This window comes from Furipterus horrens, unplaced genomic scaffold (genome assembly GCF_987537825.1).
Source record: "Furipterus horrens unplaced genomic scaffold, mFurHor1.1.pri manual_scaffold_7, whole genome shotgun sequence".
Taxonomy (NCBI): Eukaryota; Metazoa; Chordata; class Mammalia; order Chiroptera; family Furipteridae; genus Furipterus; species Furipterus horrens.
Window position 1 is genome coordinate 136,556,454 of NW_028327177.1, and position 19,510 is coordinate 136,575,963.

At 51.1% G+C, this 19,510-nt stretch overlaps 1 protein-coding gene and 1 pseudogene across 1 annotated transcript; one reads left to right on the forward strand and one right to left on the reverse strand.

Moving 5' to 3' along the window:
• Positions 1 to 2,003: 2,003 nt before the first annotated feature.
• Positions 2,004 to 4,027, reverse strand: CYP8B1 (cytochrome P450 family 8 subfamily B member 1). The gene has a single exon (XM_090284599.1). It carries the CDS (start codon positions 3,562 to 3,564, stop codon positions 2,059 to 2,061), a length of 1,506 nt encoding a protein of 501 aa, XP_090140725.1. The 5' UTR covers positions 3,565 to 4,027; the 3' UTR covers positions 2,004 to 2,058.
• A 3,427-nt stretch (positions 4,028 to 7,454) lies between these two features.
• ZNF662 (zinc finger protein 662) lies at positions 7,455 to 17,690 on the forward strand (annotated as a pseudogene).
• The last annotated feature ends 1,820 nt before the right edge of the window (positions 17,691 to 19,510 follow it).

The following is a 19,510-nucleotide window of genomic DNA, read 5'->3' on the forward strand; positions in this document are numbered from 1 at the left end:
GGCCAGTCTCCTGGTTCGTATTCCTTTGGGTGTAGGGGAAAGGATGGGATGCAGCACCTAGGTCTGGGCAGGGGCCAGGGGGCATGGGAAGGCCTCACCACTTTGCTCCGTCCCACACCCGCTCTGGCATAAGGCCCGGCTAAGTGGGGAGGTGGTCGGGCACCTCCCCATGGATGACTTCCAGCCTCCCAGACCCCTTCTCCCTCTCGTGTGCTCCCCACTAACTCCTCGCTGCGCTCCTGGCCCCTTGCGGAATAGGAGGGGTCACCCTGTGTTCTCCTAACCAGTCAAAGCTCTATCAGGCTCCAGGCAGATGCCTGGGCAGATGTCCCCACCCCAGGTCTGTTATCCTGGCAAAACTCAGGGCAGAACAGACAACCTCAACACAAAGGAAGAGGCCAGTCAGAGATGGGGGTTAAGAGTAGCAGAGAGAAAGCCTCACTGGGTGGTCCTTGCAGGGGGTCTGTGCTTCCGGGACCCCTATACCAGGCCCCCCAGTCACAGCCCCAGCCAGGGCCCTGCCATCAGCCAGCTGAGCTCTGGCAGCAGCAACCCTCACCCCCACACTCCCCCAGCCCCGGGAAGCATGCCTGGCAATGGGGGTTACCTCTAGTTCATATGCCTGAAAGCTGAGGGCAGACAGGGAGGGGAAGGAAATGATTTGAAGACATACAGTAAATTAGCCAGGACTGGAAGTCTGGTTTTTATAATTCAATCTACATCTGGGGAATTGAGGGGTCAGAGGTGAAGGAATAAGATTCCAAAGCCCTGTGGATTCCAGTGGTGGGGAAGGAGCGGGAGGAGAAAACCAGGACAGAGAGCAAGGACACATCACAAGGACACAGACAGACGGCACTAGGGGAGCCCCAGGAGTGGGAGCCCCAGGAGCAGGAGCCCCAGGAGCGGGAGACCAGGGGGTGGAATGGGCCAGGTCTAAAAAGGCTGTGGGGTTGGCAGTAAAAGCAAGCAACTGTGTTTAACAGTCAGTTCCACTAGGGAAAGCGGGAAACTGCGAACTGCCCTGCGTGGAAAATTTGAGGACCAGCTGTGGCAACACTTAAATGTCAGGTGTGTGAAGGGAATGGGAAGCCAGGAAATAAAGTAGTGACAAGCAGAGATGCTTTTGGAGAAAGGTCTCTGGCTCACAGGCCCAGCGTGGAAAGAAATACCTGAATAGCTCCTACGTGAAAGACCGCCTTTCTCCAGACCCGCTGTCCCCTGTGCGGTCACCACTGGCTGTCGAGCACTTGACCTGCGGCTGGCTGAGCCAAGATGTTCCGCAAGGGTAAAAAGTATGTACCAGACTTTTGAACACACAATACCCTGTACCGATGATGTATTATAGAATTGTACACCCGGAATCTGTATAATTGTATTAACCAATGTCACCCCAATAAATTCAATTTTTTAAAAAAGTACATACCAGATTTGAAGGCAATACTAAAAAGGAAATGTAAAATATCTTTTATATGGATTACACATTGAAATGTTAATCTTTTGGCCAAGTGGGGGGAAGTAAAATATATTAGAAAAATTAATTTTACTTGTTTCTTTTACTTAAAAAAGAAAATGTGTCCACTAGGAAACTAATTAAAAAGTACACATGCTGCTTGCCTTGTATTGCTATTGGATGACACTGTTTTAGAATACGACTTCCAGAAGACGTGGAATAGAACTGAGAAAAAACAAAATTGGGTCAGTGGGGGCTCACATTTGCGAGATGCTGCGCTCCTTGCAGTCCCAGCTTCTGCACTGCAGGAAAGGATGAGACATCCCAAACTGAGCTGCCGACACACAGTTCCCCTTCCTTCCCCTGGATTTCCTGTGAAAGGAGGATTCTGCTGAACCCACGGTGAGAGTTTTAAAGAGAGAATGACCAGCCTGCGAGGTGCTAGAAGGAGGCCAGAGAGCAAGGAGGACCGCTAGGACAGGGGTAGAGGGTGCCACAGAGCCACAGGGAATGGTCGTCGGTAGGGGTCGGGGGCTTCAGAGGGGCGAGAGGAGGCAGAGACCCCGCTGGTGCCCCTCTGGCCAGGCTGGCAGCCCCCTTGGCCACGCTCACTCAGGAGACCGCAGGCGGTATCGGAAGCGCACGTCGTGGCTGGGCTGCGTGGTGCCAAAGCCCCAGCGCTGGGGGTCCACAGGTGGCATAGGGGTGTCGGGGTCTACCAGCTCCAGGTCGAAGTGCGTGATCATGAGCAGGACAAAGAGTTTCATCTCGCTGAGGGCCAAGAACCGCCCGGGGCACATGGAGACACCCGAGCCCCAGGGCATGGTATAGTGGTGGATCTTTTTGCCTGCCTTGTAGAAGTCCACTTTTCGGCTGCCATCGGGGTTGAGGAAGCGGTCGTACTTGAAGGCGGCGGGCTCGGGGTGGATGTCAGGGTCCATGTGCACTGAGAGGTAAGGGAAGAGGGCCACGATGTCCCCACCGCGGAGCTGGTACTCCTCCCCACTGGCCATCTTCAGGGTGTGGTCACCATTCACCACCCTGAGCAGGGTGGGTGCGGCCCGCAGGCGCAGGGTCTCCTCCATCACGCTGTCCAGCACTGGGGTGCGGTTCAGGGCACTGACCTGGATGTCAAAAGACTGCCCAGCCTCCTGCCTGGCCTCCCCCAGCACCTGGGCAGCCTCCTCTCTCAACGCCTGCATGGCTTCCGGGTGCTTCAGGAGGAACAAGAGAGTCCAGAAAGAGGTAGGCCCCGTGTTCCCCTGGGAGGCCCAGAGCATCATGAAGTTGAACTTGTCCTGCATGGCCGGGGCGACTCCCTGCTCCCTCAGAAACTGAAGCATGTAGGCGATCCAGTTGCTTATGCCATCCTTCTCCAGGTTCTGTTTCACAGAGAGGGTCTTGTGGAAGAGGCGCTGGAGCCGGCCCACTTCTAGCCACTCCCGGGGCCCCAGCAAGGAGTAAACAAACCTGGGGAACAGGCGGTCATATTTGCGGAACTGCACAAATAACTCCTCTGCCTGGAGCAGGTCCTGCTCCGTGTCCTTTGTGTAGCCAAACAAGCTCAGGTAGCCAGCCTTGAACAAGACGTTGTAGCAGAAGTGAAAGAGGCCATCCTCATGCCAGCTCCTGGCATTGGGACGCTGGCCCATGGGCCCCAGGATGACCAAGGACAGGCTGTCGCGCATGGTTTTGTTGAGATCCTCCAAGCCATCGCCCATGAGATGCTTGGTGCTGGCCGAGTGTATCATCCGGTGGTCTCCGGGCCCTGAGTGGTATCCAAATACCTTGAGTACCAGTTTTTCTGCATACTCCACAAAGTCAAGTTTTCTCTTCACATCCTTGAGGATGGGGCCAAAGGAGAGGGGGTCCATGAGAAAGGTGAAGTATTGGCCCCCTAGCTGCACGGTGAACACATCCCCGTGCTTGGCCCGCATGTGCTTCAGGAATTCAAGCATGTTCTTCCGGAAAGCCATGGCATGGCCCAGCCAGGGCACGGAGCCCTTATCCAGGGGGGGCTCCTGGGGCCTGCGCTGCCGGAGCAGCCCCAGCAGGCACACGTACCCCACAATGGCCACCAGCAGGGCTCCCAGCACCGGACCCCAGAGCGCCATGGCTGCGCTGTCCCAGGTTAAGATCCGCACACGCTGCTCTCTGAGTGCTGGATAGCTGTAGGGAGGCCTTGACAAGTTGGAATGAAAGATCAGTCCACCCAGACTTTGCCCTCTGGCTGCAAGTTAAAATAAATAACCCTGGCGAGACAGTACGTGGGAGTGGAATTCGCCTGTGTTAGAGCCTGATCACATGGGCTGAGGAGGTTGGACCAGGAGGAAGCCTCTGGCTTAGGTCACAGCTTCCTTCACAGCTTCAGGCTTTGCTCTGACGTTTTCACCTCAGCTTCAGCATCTCCCCTACAAAGCCTCCGTTGACCCTACTCCCACCCCCACAGCTTACTGACCATGCACAACTTTACTTACTCATGTGCAATGAATAAAGTAGTTATTAATTAATTTGCTATCTCGTTCAGCAGCAATGCACCAAGCAGTAAATTTCACATCCACCCTTTCTTCGTCTGACTTCAGTCTCTGAGCCTCTGGTCTGGGGCCACTGGCCCAAACAGCTTGCACACTTCTCTAACAGACTGGAAATCTTGAAATTATGAAATGCCAGAGTTAAGCAATAGCTTTATTTCACAATGAGGTTCTAGTGTAATAGGGACTTTGACAGCTGCCCTGGCTGGGTAAGGTGAGTTGACTGTTGACTTGGGGCCTCTGTGAGATGTCAGGTCAGGTCCCAAGGAGAAAGCTGTGCCATTGGCTCTGAGGCTTTAGTCAAGCAGCCTAGCCCATCGTTGCAATAGGTGAAGTTCAGACTCAGTTCAACCACTTCTGATACCCACCCCCCAAGTGACTGTAACATTCTAAATGACCAGCAAACAGGGACTCTGTCTCCCCAGATAACCATAGGATTTCCACATGCCCTCTTGAATGAGTTCCCTTTGCCTTGTGCAGCTCCCCTCCACAGGAGCTGGAAATATTGACACTGCCTCCAGGAAGTCCTCTTTGATTGCTTAGAGCATAGCATGTACTCAGCACCATTAACTCTCTCCAGCCTTAGAATCCAGTCAGAAACTATGGGCCAATTCCAATGAGCTAAACTTTGTCCCCCAGTTTTTAATGGGTGGCAGCACCACCTTACATTCATTCTTATTTTTATTCATCCACTTACTCGTACCTAATCATTCATTCATTCCCTTCTTCCTTGGAACAATCCCATCTATCCATTCAACAGATATTTACTGGCCACTTACTGCCAGAAATTTTGCTACAACCTGAATGAGACAGACACAGCCCCTGCCCTCTTAGAGTTTATGGCCTAAGGAAGGGGAAAAGATATTAAATCATTACCCAAAGAAATACATAATTCCAATTGCGTTAAGCGCTGCAGAGAAGAGCAGAGCGCGAATGGGGTGGGGAGTCAGGAAGGCTCCAGCAATCAGGTGGTAATAAAGTAAAGGCCTAGAGGATGCCAAGGCCAGGTCAATGGCTGTTGTGTGTGGTGGTGGTGGTGCTACAGGTGGGGTGTGCGGCTCAAAGCATGCGGCAGGGTTGTCCTGAGGTACGAGGTGCACACCATCTCTGGGGCCAGTCTGGCTGCAGAGCTGGCCTGCCCCCGGAAATCGACCCACCCGGCTGCCCCACCAGCCCTCCCGAGGAGTGGACTGGGGCCAGAGATCCAGAGCGAACAGGTGAAGCCGCGACATGCTTCTCTCTTCCATCCTTCCGCTGAGGCTGCACGGAAGGGTGGGGACGACATTACGAAGAAGGGGAACAGGGATCAACGACATGCGGGGGCTGGGTGGGGGGAGGCTCCGGGCGTGCTAGAGGGCCGCGGGCCCAAGGACAGGAGGCGCGGTGACGCCCGCGCGCCTGCGTCTCTGGGCTAGCGCTGGGCGCTCTCTGTTGGTCCTCTGGGATTTACACCAGCGCACTGTGTACCTGTCAGTTTGTCTGCAGAGCAATCAACAAGGGAGCGGGGTTGGGGCGGGGCAAGGACTGGCACAAGGGGTGCCTCCTTCCCTCCCATCACCTCTGTTTCTAATATGCGCATTGAGCGGAGCCACCACTGGGAGTTCTCATCTCATACGCCCCGCCCCCCGGGGGGGGGGACTTCTTTGTTTTTCGTCTCATTTGCACCTTCCATGGTGAGGAGTGGGGTGGGCTGAGTTCTCTAGACCGGGGACAAGGGGTCTCTGGTCCCCTCTGATCTCGTCTTCTCAGTCCATACGTGGCTCAGAACTCGGAGCAACTGGGCACCGACCAGAGAGTTCCGTTTACCTGCTGTGGTTCCTGTAGTGGGGTTCCCTGTAGTCAGTCCAGCTGCACCACCTGTACCCCAGTCTTGTCTGCCCTGTGTTCCGATTCTAGATTGTATTGACTGCTCCTCCAATGCCTGCCACTTCCCGCCCATTGCCTGACCCCCAGGATGAAATAAACGGAGATGCAGGGGAGAAATTATTTCACTCTGCCTTTCGATCAGGTAATAGTGTCACTTAACTTGGGGGGTGGGCTTATTTGTGGTTCCTTTCCCTTCCTAATTCTCAAGGTTCCTTCTTTTTTCCAGGAACTCCTTCAGGGCAGCTGGGTCCTTGCCAATCTGGCCCAAGGTTAACTGTTTCCTAGTAAGCATCACATACACCTGTGTTAACCTAAAAATAAAAGCCAAAGTGGGAGGCAGCTAGTGTTTATTTGGGATCAGACAATAGCTATTTGGGAAGCACTGATTCAGGCAGAAACCCAAACGGTGTTCCAAGTATGGGGTCAAGCAAAGGGGAATCATTACGTGAATAGAAGTGACTGAATGTACCAATGGATAATGGCCAGAACATACAGAAAAATAGAACTCTGACCTTCAATCTTCAGCAACCAGTCTAGGAAACCAATATAAACCCTGTACCCCCTAAAAGCCGGAATTTGACTAACACGCTCCCTCAGCCAATTACATAAGAGCCAGTTACATAAGATGTTTTGCTCCTAGGGTAACCCTCATGTCAACAATCTCCAATGAGACCATTCCTGAAGCCTTCCCCCATTTTTTTTTTTTTTTTTTTTTTTTTTTACAGATTTTATTTATTTTTAGAGAGAGGGAAAGAGAGGGAAAGAAACATTCATTGGTTGCTTCTCTCCTGCCTCCAACCAGGGACCTGGCCTGCAGCCCAGGCATGTGCCATGCCCAGGAATCCAACCTTTTGGTTTGCAGGCCGGCGCTCAATCCACTGAACCACACCAGCCAGAGCTGAAGCCTTCTCTTTTTTCCACTATAAATTTTTCCCACTTCTCTGCCTACTTTGAGTCTGTGCCAAATGTAAGTGACTTGGCTATAATAAACTCTGAATAAATATAGTGTTTGCTTCTTCTCCTACGGGTGGTCTCTCTTTATTCCCACAACTCTGTTTTAAAAGTTTAACTTCCTGATGTGCTGTGTGATGCCTAGGTAAGCCATTTCCTCTTTTGGGGCCTTACTTTCTTCAACTGAAAAACTGGTTCAACATTTGTTTTATTCAACAAATATTCCTTGGCATTTAAAGAATTTGGGTCCTAAGAGGTGCTGGACGTTGGGTGGATGTTAGAGGCACACAGATGAACATACCAAGGAAGAAGTCTGTTCTCTGGGAATGGAAAACCTAGTAAAGGAAGGCAGGTGCATGAACGGGCGTAGTCAAGTGAAGCATGTACTGCTCTATATCAGCATCCACCCTACGAGGGTGCAGGGAAGTGGATAAGGGTGGTCAGTGGGAAGAGGGACAGGAAAGGATTCCCAGAGGAAGCCTCTCCTCCGATGCCAGCTCACGCCTGGGCGCGAGGCCGCTATGTCAGGCCCGCCCCGGTCCGGAGCATCCCTTACTGACCCTGGGTAGACCCCAGGAGGGCCCGACGCATGTTCACTTCCCCAGTGGGTGGCCGAGGCCAGGGTGAGCCAGGCACATTGGGGCCCTGCACTCAAGATGCTGCCGGGACAGCCCTCGCCGGCCCGGATGCGCCGGGTGAGTGCGGGGCCGGCACCACAAAGCTGGCTCGGTTCTGCTGGGGCTCTAGGCCCAGATAAGAGGCGGAAAGGAGGCAGTGCGGCGACCGGGAAATTGGGGTACATCCCAGAGTGCAGGGTCCAGAGGAACAGGCAGGGGCAGAGTGTATTTCACAGCCCGCAGGCTGACGCCTAGGGGAAGCACACGTGCAGCGGCAGAGGTGTTCACAGCGCTGCGCGCGGTGACGAATGCCCAGAATTTGACACTGGCTTGAAGAGTTGGTTATGTTTGAGGTGGGTCTTGAAATGAACCTGAGTTTGCAGGCTCCGGAGGGAGGAACGGGGTCTTCAGGCAGGGAGGGGAGCTGCAGGCCCAAGGGCACAGATCTGGGCAAAGAAACGGTTTGGCTTCCTAGCAGGATAGTGACGGGATAAAGGATAAGGGTAGTGGCTCAGGAGATGATCCTTCCCAGGTAAACTGGGCCCCTGAATAGCGAATGGAATTGTTTACGGAGCCTAGGATTGGGACTTTTTTAGGCAGGCAAAGGTGAGCCAGCCTAAGCCTTTGAGCCCCAGAGTGCAGGGTGGGTTGTTGTGGGGACTTTATAGGGCATGGACTGACATGAAATGGACCAGGACAGATGCCCCCATAGTATGGAGATTGTGATCCTGATTGAGGCAGTGGTTGGGAATTAGAAGGAATTTTGGTGGCTTTAAGTTAGTGCTGTTGTGCTTCCTAAGAGGGTGAGAGAGAAAGGCAAGAAAAAGTGCAGGAGCTCTCGCTCCCAGAGATACAGAAAACCAGGGCATTGAGGCTGGCATTGGAGAAGAAAAAGCGGGGTGGGACATCTTAAAGTGGGGGGGGGGGGTGCAGAGAGTGAAGTCAGTGTTTGAGTCTGCCCTGTTCAGTAGTTTCCAGAGCAACCTGAGTCTGTCCTGTTGAGTAGTTTCCATAGCAACCTGAGTGTTCTGAGGAGCCCTTAGCTGCCTCTTTGGCTGGTGGCAGTGACTTGGAGGGAAGGAAGGAAAAGGGTCCTACCTAGGGGCAGAAGGGGTGGCAGGGGTGAGCACAGAACGCAGTGTGGCACAGTAGGCGGGAGCCAGGGAGCCAGACAGGCTGGAGTTCTGCCTCAGTTCTGCATCTTGGAGAGAAGTGAACCTCTGAGCCTTGGTTTCCTCTTCCATAAAATGGATCTAAGAGCCTCACAGGTCGTGAGAATCACACAAAGTAATGATGTGACGTGCTTGGTGCAGGCGAGGGTTGGTGACCTCTGAAGGAGGGCCCGTTGTGGAGAAAGGATGGCACCCACAGCACAGACCGTTGTTTCCGGGATAGAGGTGAGAAGGCAAAGCCTGCAGGGACTCCTGAAAAGGATGAGAGGAGGTTTGCTGGCGTAACCACGAAGAGACATGAGCATATCGATGGCTGATCGCTTTTATCTTGGTAAGTAGGGGGCAAAAGCTGCTGACAGTCCCTTTAGACATTCAGCATCCCTCACCCAGTGCCGCTTCGTGCCTGCTCTAAGCCTTGCTCCAGGCTCAGTTGGTTGGAGCATCGTCCCATAACCAAAAGGCTGCGGGTGCAATTCATGGTCAGGGCACGTACCTAGGTTGCTGGTTCGATCCCCAGTCAGTGTGGACCATACATGTGGCTCTCTGGTCCGGGAGGGTCTGGGAGGCAACCAATCAATGCTTCTCTCTCACATAGATGTTTCTCTCTCCCTTCCTCTCTTTCTAAAAGCAATGAAAAGCCCTGGCTGGTGTGGCTCAGTGGATTGAGTGCTGGCTTGTGAATCAAAAGATTGCTGATTTGATTCCCAGTCAGGGCACATGCCTGGGTTTGAGGGCCAGGTCCCCGGCTGGGGGCCCATGAGAGGCAACCACACACTGATGTTTCTCTCGCACATCGATGTTTCTCTACCTCTCTCCCTTTCACTCTCTCTAAAAATAAATGAATAAAATCTTAAAAAAAAAAAAAAAAAAGCAATGAAAAAATGCCCTCTAGTGAGGATAAAAAGAAGAAGGAGAAGACGTTTCAATAACCCTGAATCGAATAATTACTATTCCTCAGGGATTTCTGGTGGGGAACCCTGGCAATCCTTTAGGCCCAGTACAGAGCTCTGCTGCTCCCAGTTTCTTAGCAAGAACTCTGCCCCCTTATTGCCTCACTGGTCCCGTTCCATCTTCTTCCCACAGGGACATTTTTGTGGTCATGGTGGGACTCAAACTCTGTCCTCAGCTTTTCCATCCTCACAGTTCCTTGCTAAGGCTGTCAGTCTTTCCATGTTAAGAAACTCCCAGTTCAAACTGGCTTAAACAGTAAAGAGGAATTTATTGTTTCCTGTAACTGGGTTAGTTGCCAGGGATCAGAAAAAGTAATATATGGCCCTTATCCCAGAAGGGCTCACAGTCTAATCATAGGACATTATATGGACATGTCTAATTACAATAAAATGTGATGCTATAAAAGAAATGTAAGATTCTATGAGAACAAAGAGGAGACAGTCTGCACAGCTCTGCCTGAAGTAGTTTGGGGAAACACTTTTCGTGGCAGCCCTGGGATTGGATTGGATGAAAAGACTGCGCTTCCTTTTTGTGTTGAAAAGTATGAGGTAGATTCTCCTCGCTACTCTCCTCTGTGTGTAACGAGCTCAGGTTCTGCAGGTGTACCACAAAGCATCCTGGATTTCTGACCAGGTCTTCTGCCCCGAATCCGGGTGTGTTCTTCTTGTGTTATAATGTGGACCACCTGGAAGGAATCCTGACTTGTCCTCTTTAGATTTAATTGAATTACTTCCGGAGAGCACCCCTCCCCTCATGCTTGGTCTGATGCTGGGATTCACAGTCCTCGGGAACTCTATGTCTAGTTGATGCCTTTTGCTTTTGGTGGCTTATTGTATGTTAGCTCTGTGTTGTCATTTCAGCCAGGCCAGGGTCTCTGAGACACAGGGGTGGCACTTAGAAATGGATACCACTTAGTGACTTTAGTCGCTCTGTCATGGGTAATGATGACATCTGCAGCTCTGATTTCTTCTTTCAGAAGGTGTGTTGAAGAGTGGGGAGAAAGAAGATTTTATTCTGAAGGAGGAAATTTTTGAGGAGCCATGGGATCACATGGTGCTATCAAGAGGACCCCGGTGGTATGGCTCCCAAGGATTCAGGTTTGGAAAAACCTGTGAAGAGGAGGAAAGCAGCTTAGGAAGATGGTGTGCCTGCCCCAATGGGGGAAGTGTGGAGAACACTGCAAGCGATATTGTTGAAGTGATTGTCAAAGATGAAATGATCTCAGTAGAAGAGAGTTCTCCTGTTAACACCCACCTTGTTCTGCATCAGAAAATTCTAAGTGAGCAGGTATTCTGTATATGTGAAGAATGTGGTATATGTTTTGATCAAAATGAAGACTTTGATCAACATCAGAGAACTCATAATCGAGAGAAGGTGTATGGATGTAAGGGATGTGGGAAGACTTCCAGCTTTAGATCACATTGCATTGCACATTAGAGAATTCACACTGGGGTGAAACCCTATGTATGTCAAGAATGTGTTAAAGCCTTTATTTGGAAGTCAAACCTGATTCGGCACCAGAGAATACACACAGGAGAGAAACCCTTTGGATGTAAGGAATGCAGAAAGGGTTTTCGTCAGAGCACCAGCCTCATACAGCATCAGTGAATCCGTACCGGGGAGAAACCACATACATGTAAGGAACGTGGGAAAAGCTTTACTCGGAAACCAGCCCATCTTCGACGCCATTGAATGCACACTGGGGAGAAGCCTTACGAGTGTAAGGATTGTGGGGAAGGCTTCATGTGGAACTCGGAGTTCAACACCAGAGGGTTCACACTGGGGAATAGCCTTGTGAATGTAATGACTGTGGAAAAAGTTTCATTTGCAAGCCACACTTTATTCAACATCAGAGAATCCACACTGGGGAGAGACCCTATAAATGCAATTGTAACAGAACCCCTGGGCTGCTCCGATTGAAACAGAACCCATGGACTGTTAAGTTAGGGGCCCGATTGCCCGTCGCCAGAATCATAACTCTGAATACCAGAGTTTGGTGAAAAGAAAAAGAATTGTTTATTCACACATAGTCCTGCCTCCCCCTCCCAGACCTGGCCAGTCTTAGGAAAGTCAGAAACACCATTTCCTACTTTCTAGGCACAGTTCAGCTTTACCAGTAGCTGCCAATCACTCAGTTCTGATTGGGGAGGTCCGTTCTGTGCTGTGGTGCCCTCCAGCTCTCAATGCAGGACCACCTGGATTCTCAGCCTCCTTGTAAACCGCCTTCTTCCTGCAAACCGCATGGATCTCCTCTCCTTCTCAAAACCGCATGGCGAGAGCCTCTTAAAGCAGCCTGGAGGCCTCCTCCTCCAAGCCACCTGGAGGGAGCGCTTCTTAAAGCAGCCTAGAGGCCTCCCTTAAAGCAGCCTGGAGAGACCCGCTCCTCCAAGTCACCTGGAGGGAGCGCACACTAAAATGTCCGCAGCTGCTTATCTATCCCTGAAGAGACCCTGTCCTCTAGCAAGGCTGGTCCCCCTGTTACAGAAAAAGGGGGGTCCAAAAACAAACCCCAGAGTTTGCAGCTGAGAGATAGGGAAAAGGAAGCAGCTTTCAGGATGACTGCATGCCTGGGGCTAGTGGCTGGAAACTTTGTTGCACAAAGATCCGCTTTGAAACTTCCAAGGCTCAGGAAGATGGGAGGGGTCTTGGACTGTGGGCTGGTACGGAAGGAGCCTACAGAGCCTGCGTAGGGTTCTGTGAATGGTCAGAACTGCTTGCAACACCCACTGTGGCAGAGGACAGACGCAGTCAGGGATATATATGCGGCTGCGGACATTTTAGCTCTCTGGCTCTCGGATCCTCCCTCCATGTGGCTTGGAGAAGCGGGTCTCTCTAGGCTGCTTTAAGGGAGGCCTCCAGGCTGCTTTAAGAAGCGCTCCCTCCAGGTGGCTTGGAGGAGGAGGCCTCCAGGCTGCTTTGAGGAGAGGAGATCCACACAATTTGCAGGAAGAAGGCGGTTTACAAGGAGGCTGAGAATCCAAGCGGTCCTGCATTGAGAGCTGGAGGGCACCACGGCACAGAAAGGACCTCCCCAATCAGAACTGAGTGATTGGCAGCTACTGGTAAAGCTGAACTGTGCTTAGGAAGTAGGGAAACGGTGTTTCTGACTTTCCTAGGACTGGCCAGGTCTGGGAGGGGGAGGCAGAACTATGTGCAAATAAACAATTCTTTTTCTTTTCACCAGACTCTGGTATTGAGAGTTAAAATTCTGGCGGCAGGCAATCGGGCCCCTAACTAAACAGCCCGTGGGTTCTGTTTCATTCGGAGCAGCCCAGGGGTTCTGTTACACCCCTGTTCAACCAGGTTCATACTAGGCAACATTTAGTTGAGCACCTACTGTGTGCTAACCATTTTACACACATTCTCTAATTTTTCTTTCTTTTTTCATGGGTTTATTTTATTTTACGGTTTTTATAGTACAGTAGTCCCATTTTTCCCCCTTTAATTTTTCTTAATCTGATTAAGATAGATACTCTGATTCCCATTTTACAAATGAGAAATCCGAGGTTGAAAGAGGCTATAAAACTCATTCGGGCCTATCTGACTCCAGAGTCTACTGTTTATTTGTGCACATTTCTGCTTCTACCCCTTTTTATTTGCTCAGGTTTCCTGGGTTAAAGTTTTCCTTCCTCATCTAAGACCCAGCTCCTTGAGCAGAACGCACCTCTCTTCCTTTTCTATATGCTTGTAAGCAGTACCACCCAATGTGGTATTTAAAAACGTGCTGTCTTACATTTTCCTAATGGCCTCATGTCTGTTAGTTCAGCTAAATGGCTCTTTGAGGACCAACACTTTCTTTCTTTTATGTTTCCAAATACGTTTCAACTCCTTTATTTTAGACTAGATATAACATGTCCATGATAAGAAAAAAAAAATGGCAGTTGCATTGCCAACTCCAGGGCCACCTCTTCCTCGAGAAGTTGCGGGTCCCCCTGAGGTCACCAAGGTAACCTCAGGAAAGTAGCAGAGGGCAGCCTGCGCCATCTTGGGAAACCTGACTGCCCTGGTAAGAGAGTTCTCTGGGGCCAGGAAAATGTACACCCGATGGGAGATGAAAAGCTGTAACTGAGCTCCGCGTGGGGCATCATGGCGGCCTGCGCAGGAACGAAACCAAGAGGACATCCAGCAGTGTGGACAAGGGACGTCCGCTGGCCCGGCCGGGACAGTCTGCGAACGGTGTGCGAGGCTGCGTGGCAGGCTGCTGCTGGGGTCTGGCCTCGCGGCCGCTGACGCTTCCTCATTCGTGGTGGCTCTAAGAAGGGCCACAAAAAGGCACTGCCGTTTTGACGTCCTGGGGTGTTCTTGGGTATAGAGCAAGATGGCGGCTGTATTGCTCGGCTTCCATTCATTCAGCATTTCGGAGGCTCCTCTGGGCCGAGGCCTCCGCCCCGGCCAGTGCACGCCAGCCCCGCAGCCCTGTTCAGCTCTCCCGCCAGGTTCCCGACTCTTCTTCCAGGTCCCGAAGGCCAGGACCGCCCAGCGCGTGGGAGACCCGTCGTGGGGCGGCGGCTGGGCCTGTCCGGGCAGGGATTGGGCTCCCGCCTCCAAGGGGAGGGGGCACCTCCGCGGGTGCTGCTCTGGACTGACAGCTCCGCTTCCGGCTCCTGCCTGAGACTTCGCCCCCTTTTGAGGGAGGTCACGTGGACCAGCGAGGTGGGGACCCCTGGCTGCTGACCCCGGCGGCTGGGGAGGAACACAGCCACTCATCTCGTCCGCCCGTCCTCTTCCCGAGGCTCCTCTCGCGGGAAGGAGAAGGAGGAACCACCGAGACGTGGGGTCCTCCAAAAGTACTAGAGAGAGTTTCAGGGGCCGTGACCGTTGGCCGGTCCGTGGGCGGAAGTACTTCCGGCGCCGCCGTTGTTCTCACGTGACGGTTTGGGGGCGGAGCCCAGGGTCTCGTGCAGAACCGCCGTCGGTTGGGAGGCTGCGGAGGCCGGTCAGAGCCCACGGTGAGCGCGTCTGACTCGGTGCGAGAAGGACGGGGAGGGCCGCCGGGGTGACGAGGGTGGCCACGGCTGCTGCTGGGGTCCCCATCCCAAGCCCCGGGCTCGACTCTGGCGCTGAGAGGGGGCGCTGGCAGGCCCCGGACGCCAGTTCGTTTTGGTACCGACGCACGTTCGCGTGGGTGGGCCCCGAGCTTCTTCGAAAGTGTTAACCGCACCCCGGGACAGGCCTGCCGTGGGCAGCACGCCCCTCGGTCGCCACAGCCGCGCTCGTCCCGGCCGTGGCGACCCCAGCCCGGCCCTGCGGCCAGTGTCCAGCCTCGGGCTCTTCCTCCCTGTTCAGGGGTCCCCGGAAGTCGCCCGTGACCTCTGTGTGTACCCACCCGGCCCGGCGTCAACCGCATCTGGAGGCTGTTGGTGGCGCCGGAGCAGTCAGAGCCTTGAAAGCACCGAAATAGTTGTTTTTTCCCCTCCAGGATGGAGGCCACTTAGTTCACAGGTCGGAGGCTGGAGCCCTGGGTTCGGAATGGCCCCTGTGAATGTTTAATCTAAAAAAAAATCTCCTGGGGCGGCACGTCCACCAAACACCCGATTTACATCTCGTGTTTGGTGTGCAGTCGCCTGCGTCCGGTGTCGGAGAGCGGGAAGGCGTTGTTGACCAAGTTGCGCTCACATCCTCTGTTTCTTCTCGTCATTACGTTCCTTTAACCTTGGCTCAGCGTCAAGACCTAATTCTTAGGGTTCCTGATCCATCGGATTCGACACGGGGCCGCTCGCATTAGTGGGGTGTGTTTCGTGGCGATTGGCTCCCCCTGGACTTGTAGTTATGCTGCAGCTGTGCTTCTCCCCGTGGAAGAGAGTGTGTGTGTATGTGTGTGTTGGGGGGCAGGGGGGTTGGTTCTGTAGGGTGGGCTGTGCTGCCCTCCTTTCAGGTGGCTGGCCTTTCACCGATCGGCTGTGCAGGTCGGACCTTTCTGCCTTTGTCTACTATGTCAGTAATACTAAGAACCCACTGTAAGGTGGGCGATGACAAAGGTGATGACAATTTCACGATTTCAGAGAACCGGAGTCCACAGCTACAAGGGGTACCCGCTTAGGATGAATCACTGCTCTGGTCACCCCCGGACGGAAACCGCTGGGGAGTTTAGCAGCATGTCTGCCCTCTCGCCACTGGGAGAGGAGTCGCTGATACAGGACGACGACTCAGGAATAGCAGTTCACGTGGTCGCGAAACAGGATGGGTCCGATGTTGTGTGTGGGAGTTGCGGTCGGCAGAGTTGCTGTTACTAACGCTGCTTTCTTTACCTTCAGCTCCTGAGACTCCCCTTTTCCCAAGACCAGAATAAAAGAGGTCAGATCATGACAGCGAGGCCCCAGGTGAGCCGGGTTTCCTCTGCCTCTGCACGTATACATGTGTACATACACGTGTACTTATATATGCACGAATACTTAGTATATACCCATGTAAACATACGTTTTTATATATAAACATATAACACACATGTATGTAAGTTTACTTTCTCATTGAGGTGTAACTTACGAGTATTTATAATACAAACCTGAACTGTATAGCTCACTCTTGAGAAATGAGACACCTGTATGACCATCACGTATATGAAGATGTAGAATAGTATCAGGACTTCCACAAGCTCCCTCAGGTGGCATTCCAAACAGTCCCCCCTAAAGTTGACCATTATTCTGTCCTCTGCCACCATAGCTTAGTTTTTTTTTATTCTTGAACTTCATATAAATGGAATCATTCAACGAGTACCCTTTTGTATTTGCCTCCCTTTGTTCACCATTATGTTTATGAATTTTACCCATATTGTTACACATAGCAGCTCTTTTTCAATGCTGGATAGTTTCCCATTATATGATGATGTTTTATTTATTCATTCTTATGTAGGTAGACATGTTGATTGATTTCAATTTTTAACTACTTGGAATAAAAACTCTGAAAGTTCTCGCAGAGGCATTTTGGTGGACACATGCACTCATGTCTCTTGGGTGTATCTTTAGAAGTCAAGTTGCTGGGCCATAGGTTATACATTTGGTTCGTTTTGGTAGACGCTGCCCAACAGTTTTCTGAGATGGTTGTTCCAGTTTATATTTTTACCAGCAGCATATGAGACTCACAGTTGCTCCACATCCTTGCCAGCACTGGTTGTCATTCGTTATTGTTATCTCATTGGAGTTTTTAAAATTTCCTTTTCCCAGATAAGCAGTGATGTGGAGTACCATTCCGTATGTTTATTGGCTCCGTGGATCTCTTACATGAAGTCCTTGTTTAGATATTTTGCCCATTTTTTATTGCATTGGGTGTCATTTTTTCCTCCAAGCTGTAGTTCTTTATTATGGATAGGAGCCCTTTGTCAGATATGTGTATTACGAAATATCTTCTCCCGGTGTTTGGCCTTCTACTTCACTCGCTTAGTGATGTCCTTTGATAAGCAGATTTTCCTCTAGCTTATCCCAGGTAAGCAGTGTTTTCTCGTTGGGTCTCTCTAACCTCACTCCTTCTGCAGTGACAAATCAGAGCTTTGTGCCTGGGGTAGAGGACAAGGAGGCGAGAATGAGGGAGGAACTGGGATGAAAGGAGAATAGGGAAATGACAGGAAAATGAGCAGCCCAAGAAGTCACCCAGCTGTATCACATGGGGGGGAGGGGCTCAGAGCTAAGTGTCAGCTGTATCACCTATGTTAGTTCCCCTTTTACGTATGTAATTTCATGCCCAGGCCCAAGCCCAGCTCCGGTATAGTAGTCTTTTCGGAGGTCACATGTGTTTGGAAGCTCAGTAGAGATGTATGTGGTTCTAACCGGCTGGCTGGCTGCCTTTAATTTGCATCCTCTTCCTCCACACCCTTCGTGTTTCACACAAAAGCTCGTCAGGCACACGAGAAACCCAGCACTAAATGCTTTCCATCGTAGCTGCCCCTCGCAGGCCTCTCCTTGACAGTTTTGACCGTCACCCAAATCCTGAGGTCTGGAAGAGTGGGAACCTGTCGTTTCAGGACCCAGTGGCCTTTGACGACGTGGCCGTGTACTTCTCTGCGGAGGAATGGGCCAGCCTGGACCCTGCGCAGAGGGCCCTGTACAGGGACGTGATGCTGGAGACGTACACAAACGTGGCTGCCCTGGGTAAGGCCTCTGCCCCTGGTCTCTGCCTGGGCCCTCCGAAGTTCAAGGGCTCGCCTACACCTCTTAGCTGACCCCAAATGGCAACGTGAAGAGTTGCCAGGTACAGAGAACCCTGGAGTCTCTCTAACCTACAAGAGGGCTTTCCTTCTTTTTCTACCATAAAAGCTGCCCTCCCTTCCTGTCTGCCTTAGAGAGGTGCCCTCACCCTGGCATTGAGCCTGCAGATTATCGTGAGAGAGCTCAGCCCCTTAGGCTCCCTGTGGGACTTGCTCCTAGGAGCCATGTGTCTGTTGTCCCACAGCGGGAGTTTTCCATCTAAGCAAGACGGTAAGAACTTTTGTTTCCCTTTCAATAGAAACGTGCCTCCCAGAGGGTCTCAGGCTTCCTTGGGAGCGACCCCTCCTGTCCCTCGTCAGTGTACCTCTAGCTCAGAGGAACTCTGTGACTCCCATCCTTGTGTTTGCCTTCTTCCATTCAAGCTCCAAGGCCCACTTTCAAACCAGCTCTGATCTCTCAGCTGGAACAAGGGAAAGAGCCGTGTTTCCTGGAGCCACCGGGAGCCCTGGCCAGGTCAGCAGACCCTGCAGGTGAGTTAAGCAAGGGGCACCCTTTCCAGCTTTGTGTCTGCCTTTGCTTTTATTTCATCACAATGAGATGTGTGACCTCTGTGCCCAGCGTCATGGAGCCCATTGGGGTCCCTGATCACACTCTTTCTGACTGGTCTGTTTTTCACTGCTTCCCATCCCTTTTCACGCCCTGGGATACTTTGCTCCCCTGGGCCGAGGGTGGTGGGGGGTGGGGGGCGTGGGATGGAGGTTGGGCAGTGGGGGTAGGGGGTAGAAACAGTTTCTAAATACTTTACTGTTTATGTATGATCACCTTTTTCCAGTTTCCCCCAGTTTTACAAAATTGGTAAACTGTGTGATGTTATCTTGTCTGCTAATCAACAGAACAAAATTTTATTTTTGCTTTTCATGATAATTAATATACTAAAATTTAAGATCATTTTTATGTTAAAATACTTTAAGGTAGCTTACAGGTATTATGATTTTTCTCCCCTTCAGGCTACTGCTCAAAAGTAAGAAGTTGTATCTACTTAGCTAAAATGATATCACAAGCAATCAGGTTACAGATTCTTCAAAATCGTCACCTCTGGGAAGACAGGGGAAAGGCTTAATTACCTTTACCAGTTTTCAAAGTAAGGAGTTGATTTAAGAGGCATCTTAAATGATGTAAAATATGCATTTTCTTTTTCTGCTAACACATGGCTTTGCAAAGTATTAATGTTTTTTTTGTTCATTAAAATTATTCATACTGATATACAAAGCTTGCTTTCGTGTGCTTTTTAAAAACTTTATTGCGGTATAACTCACAGACGATTCGATTCACCCCTTTAAGGATACAATTCAGGGGTAGTAAGCATATCCACAGGCTGTGTGAGCATTACCACAATCTACTTTTAGAGCATTTTTTGTCACCGAAAAAAGAAGCCCCGTGTCCATTAGCAGTCACTCTCCGTTCCTCTCTCCCCCACACTCAGGTTCAGGCATTCACTTAATTTACTTTCTCTTTCTATAGATTTGCCTGTTGTGGATGTTCAATACTGATGGAATTATACGATATGTGGTTATTTCCAGCTGGCTTTCACTTAGCATGTTTTCAGGGTTCTTCCTCTGATATCATGAATAGCGGTAATGATAACAGATGTTGTTGCCTCATTTCCATTCTCAATAATTTCATTATTAAGTATGATCTTTACCTAAAATTTTGTAGATAGTCTTTATAAGATGAAGGGAGATTCTTTTGTTTCTGATTTTGGTAAGTTTTTCCCCTTAATTATGAATTAAGAAATAGAAGAAGGTTGAATTTTATCAAATGCTGTTTCTAAGTC

Coding starts and splice junctions, on each gene's coding strand:
- CYP8B1 (XM_090284599.1), bottom strand. CDS start 3,564: ATGGCGCTCTGGGGTCCGGTGCTGGGAGCCCTGCTGGTGGCCATTGTG.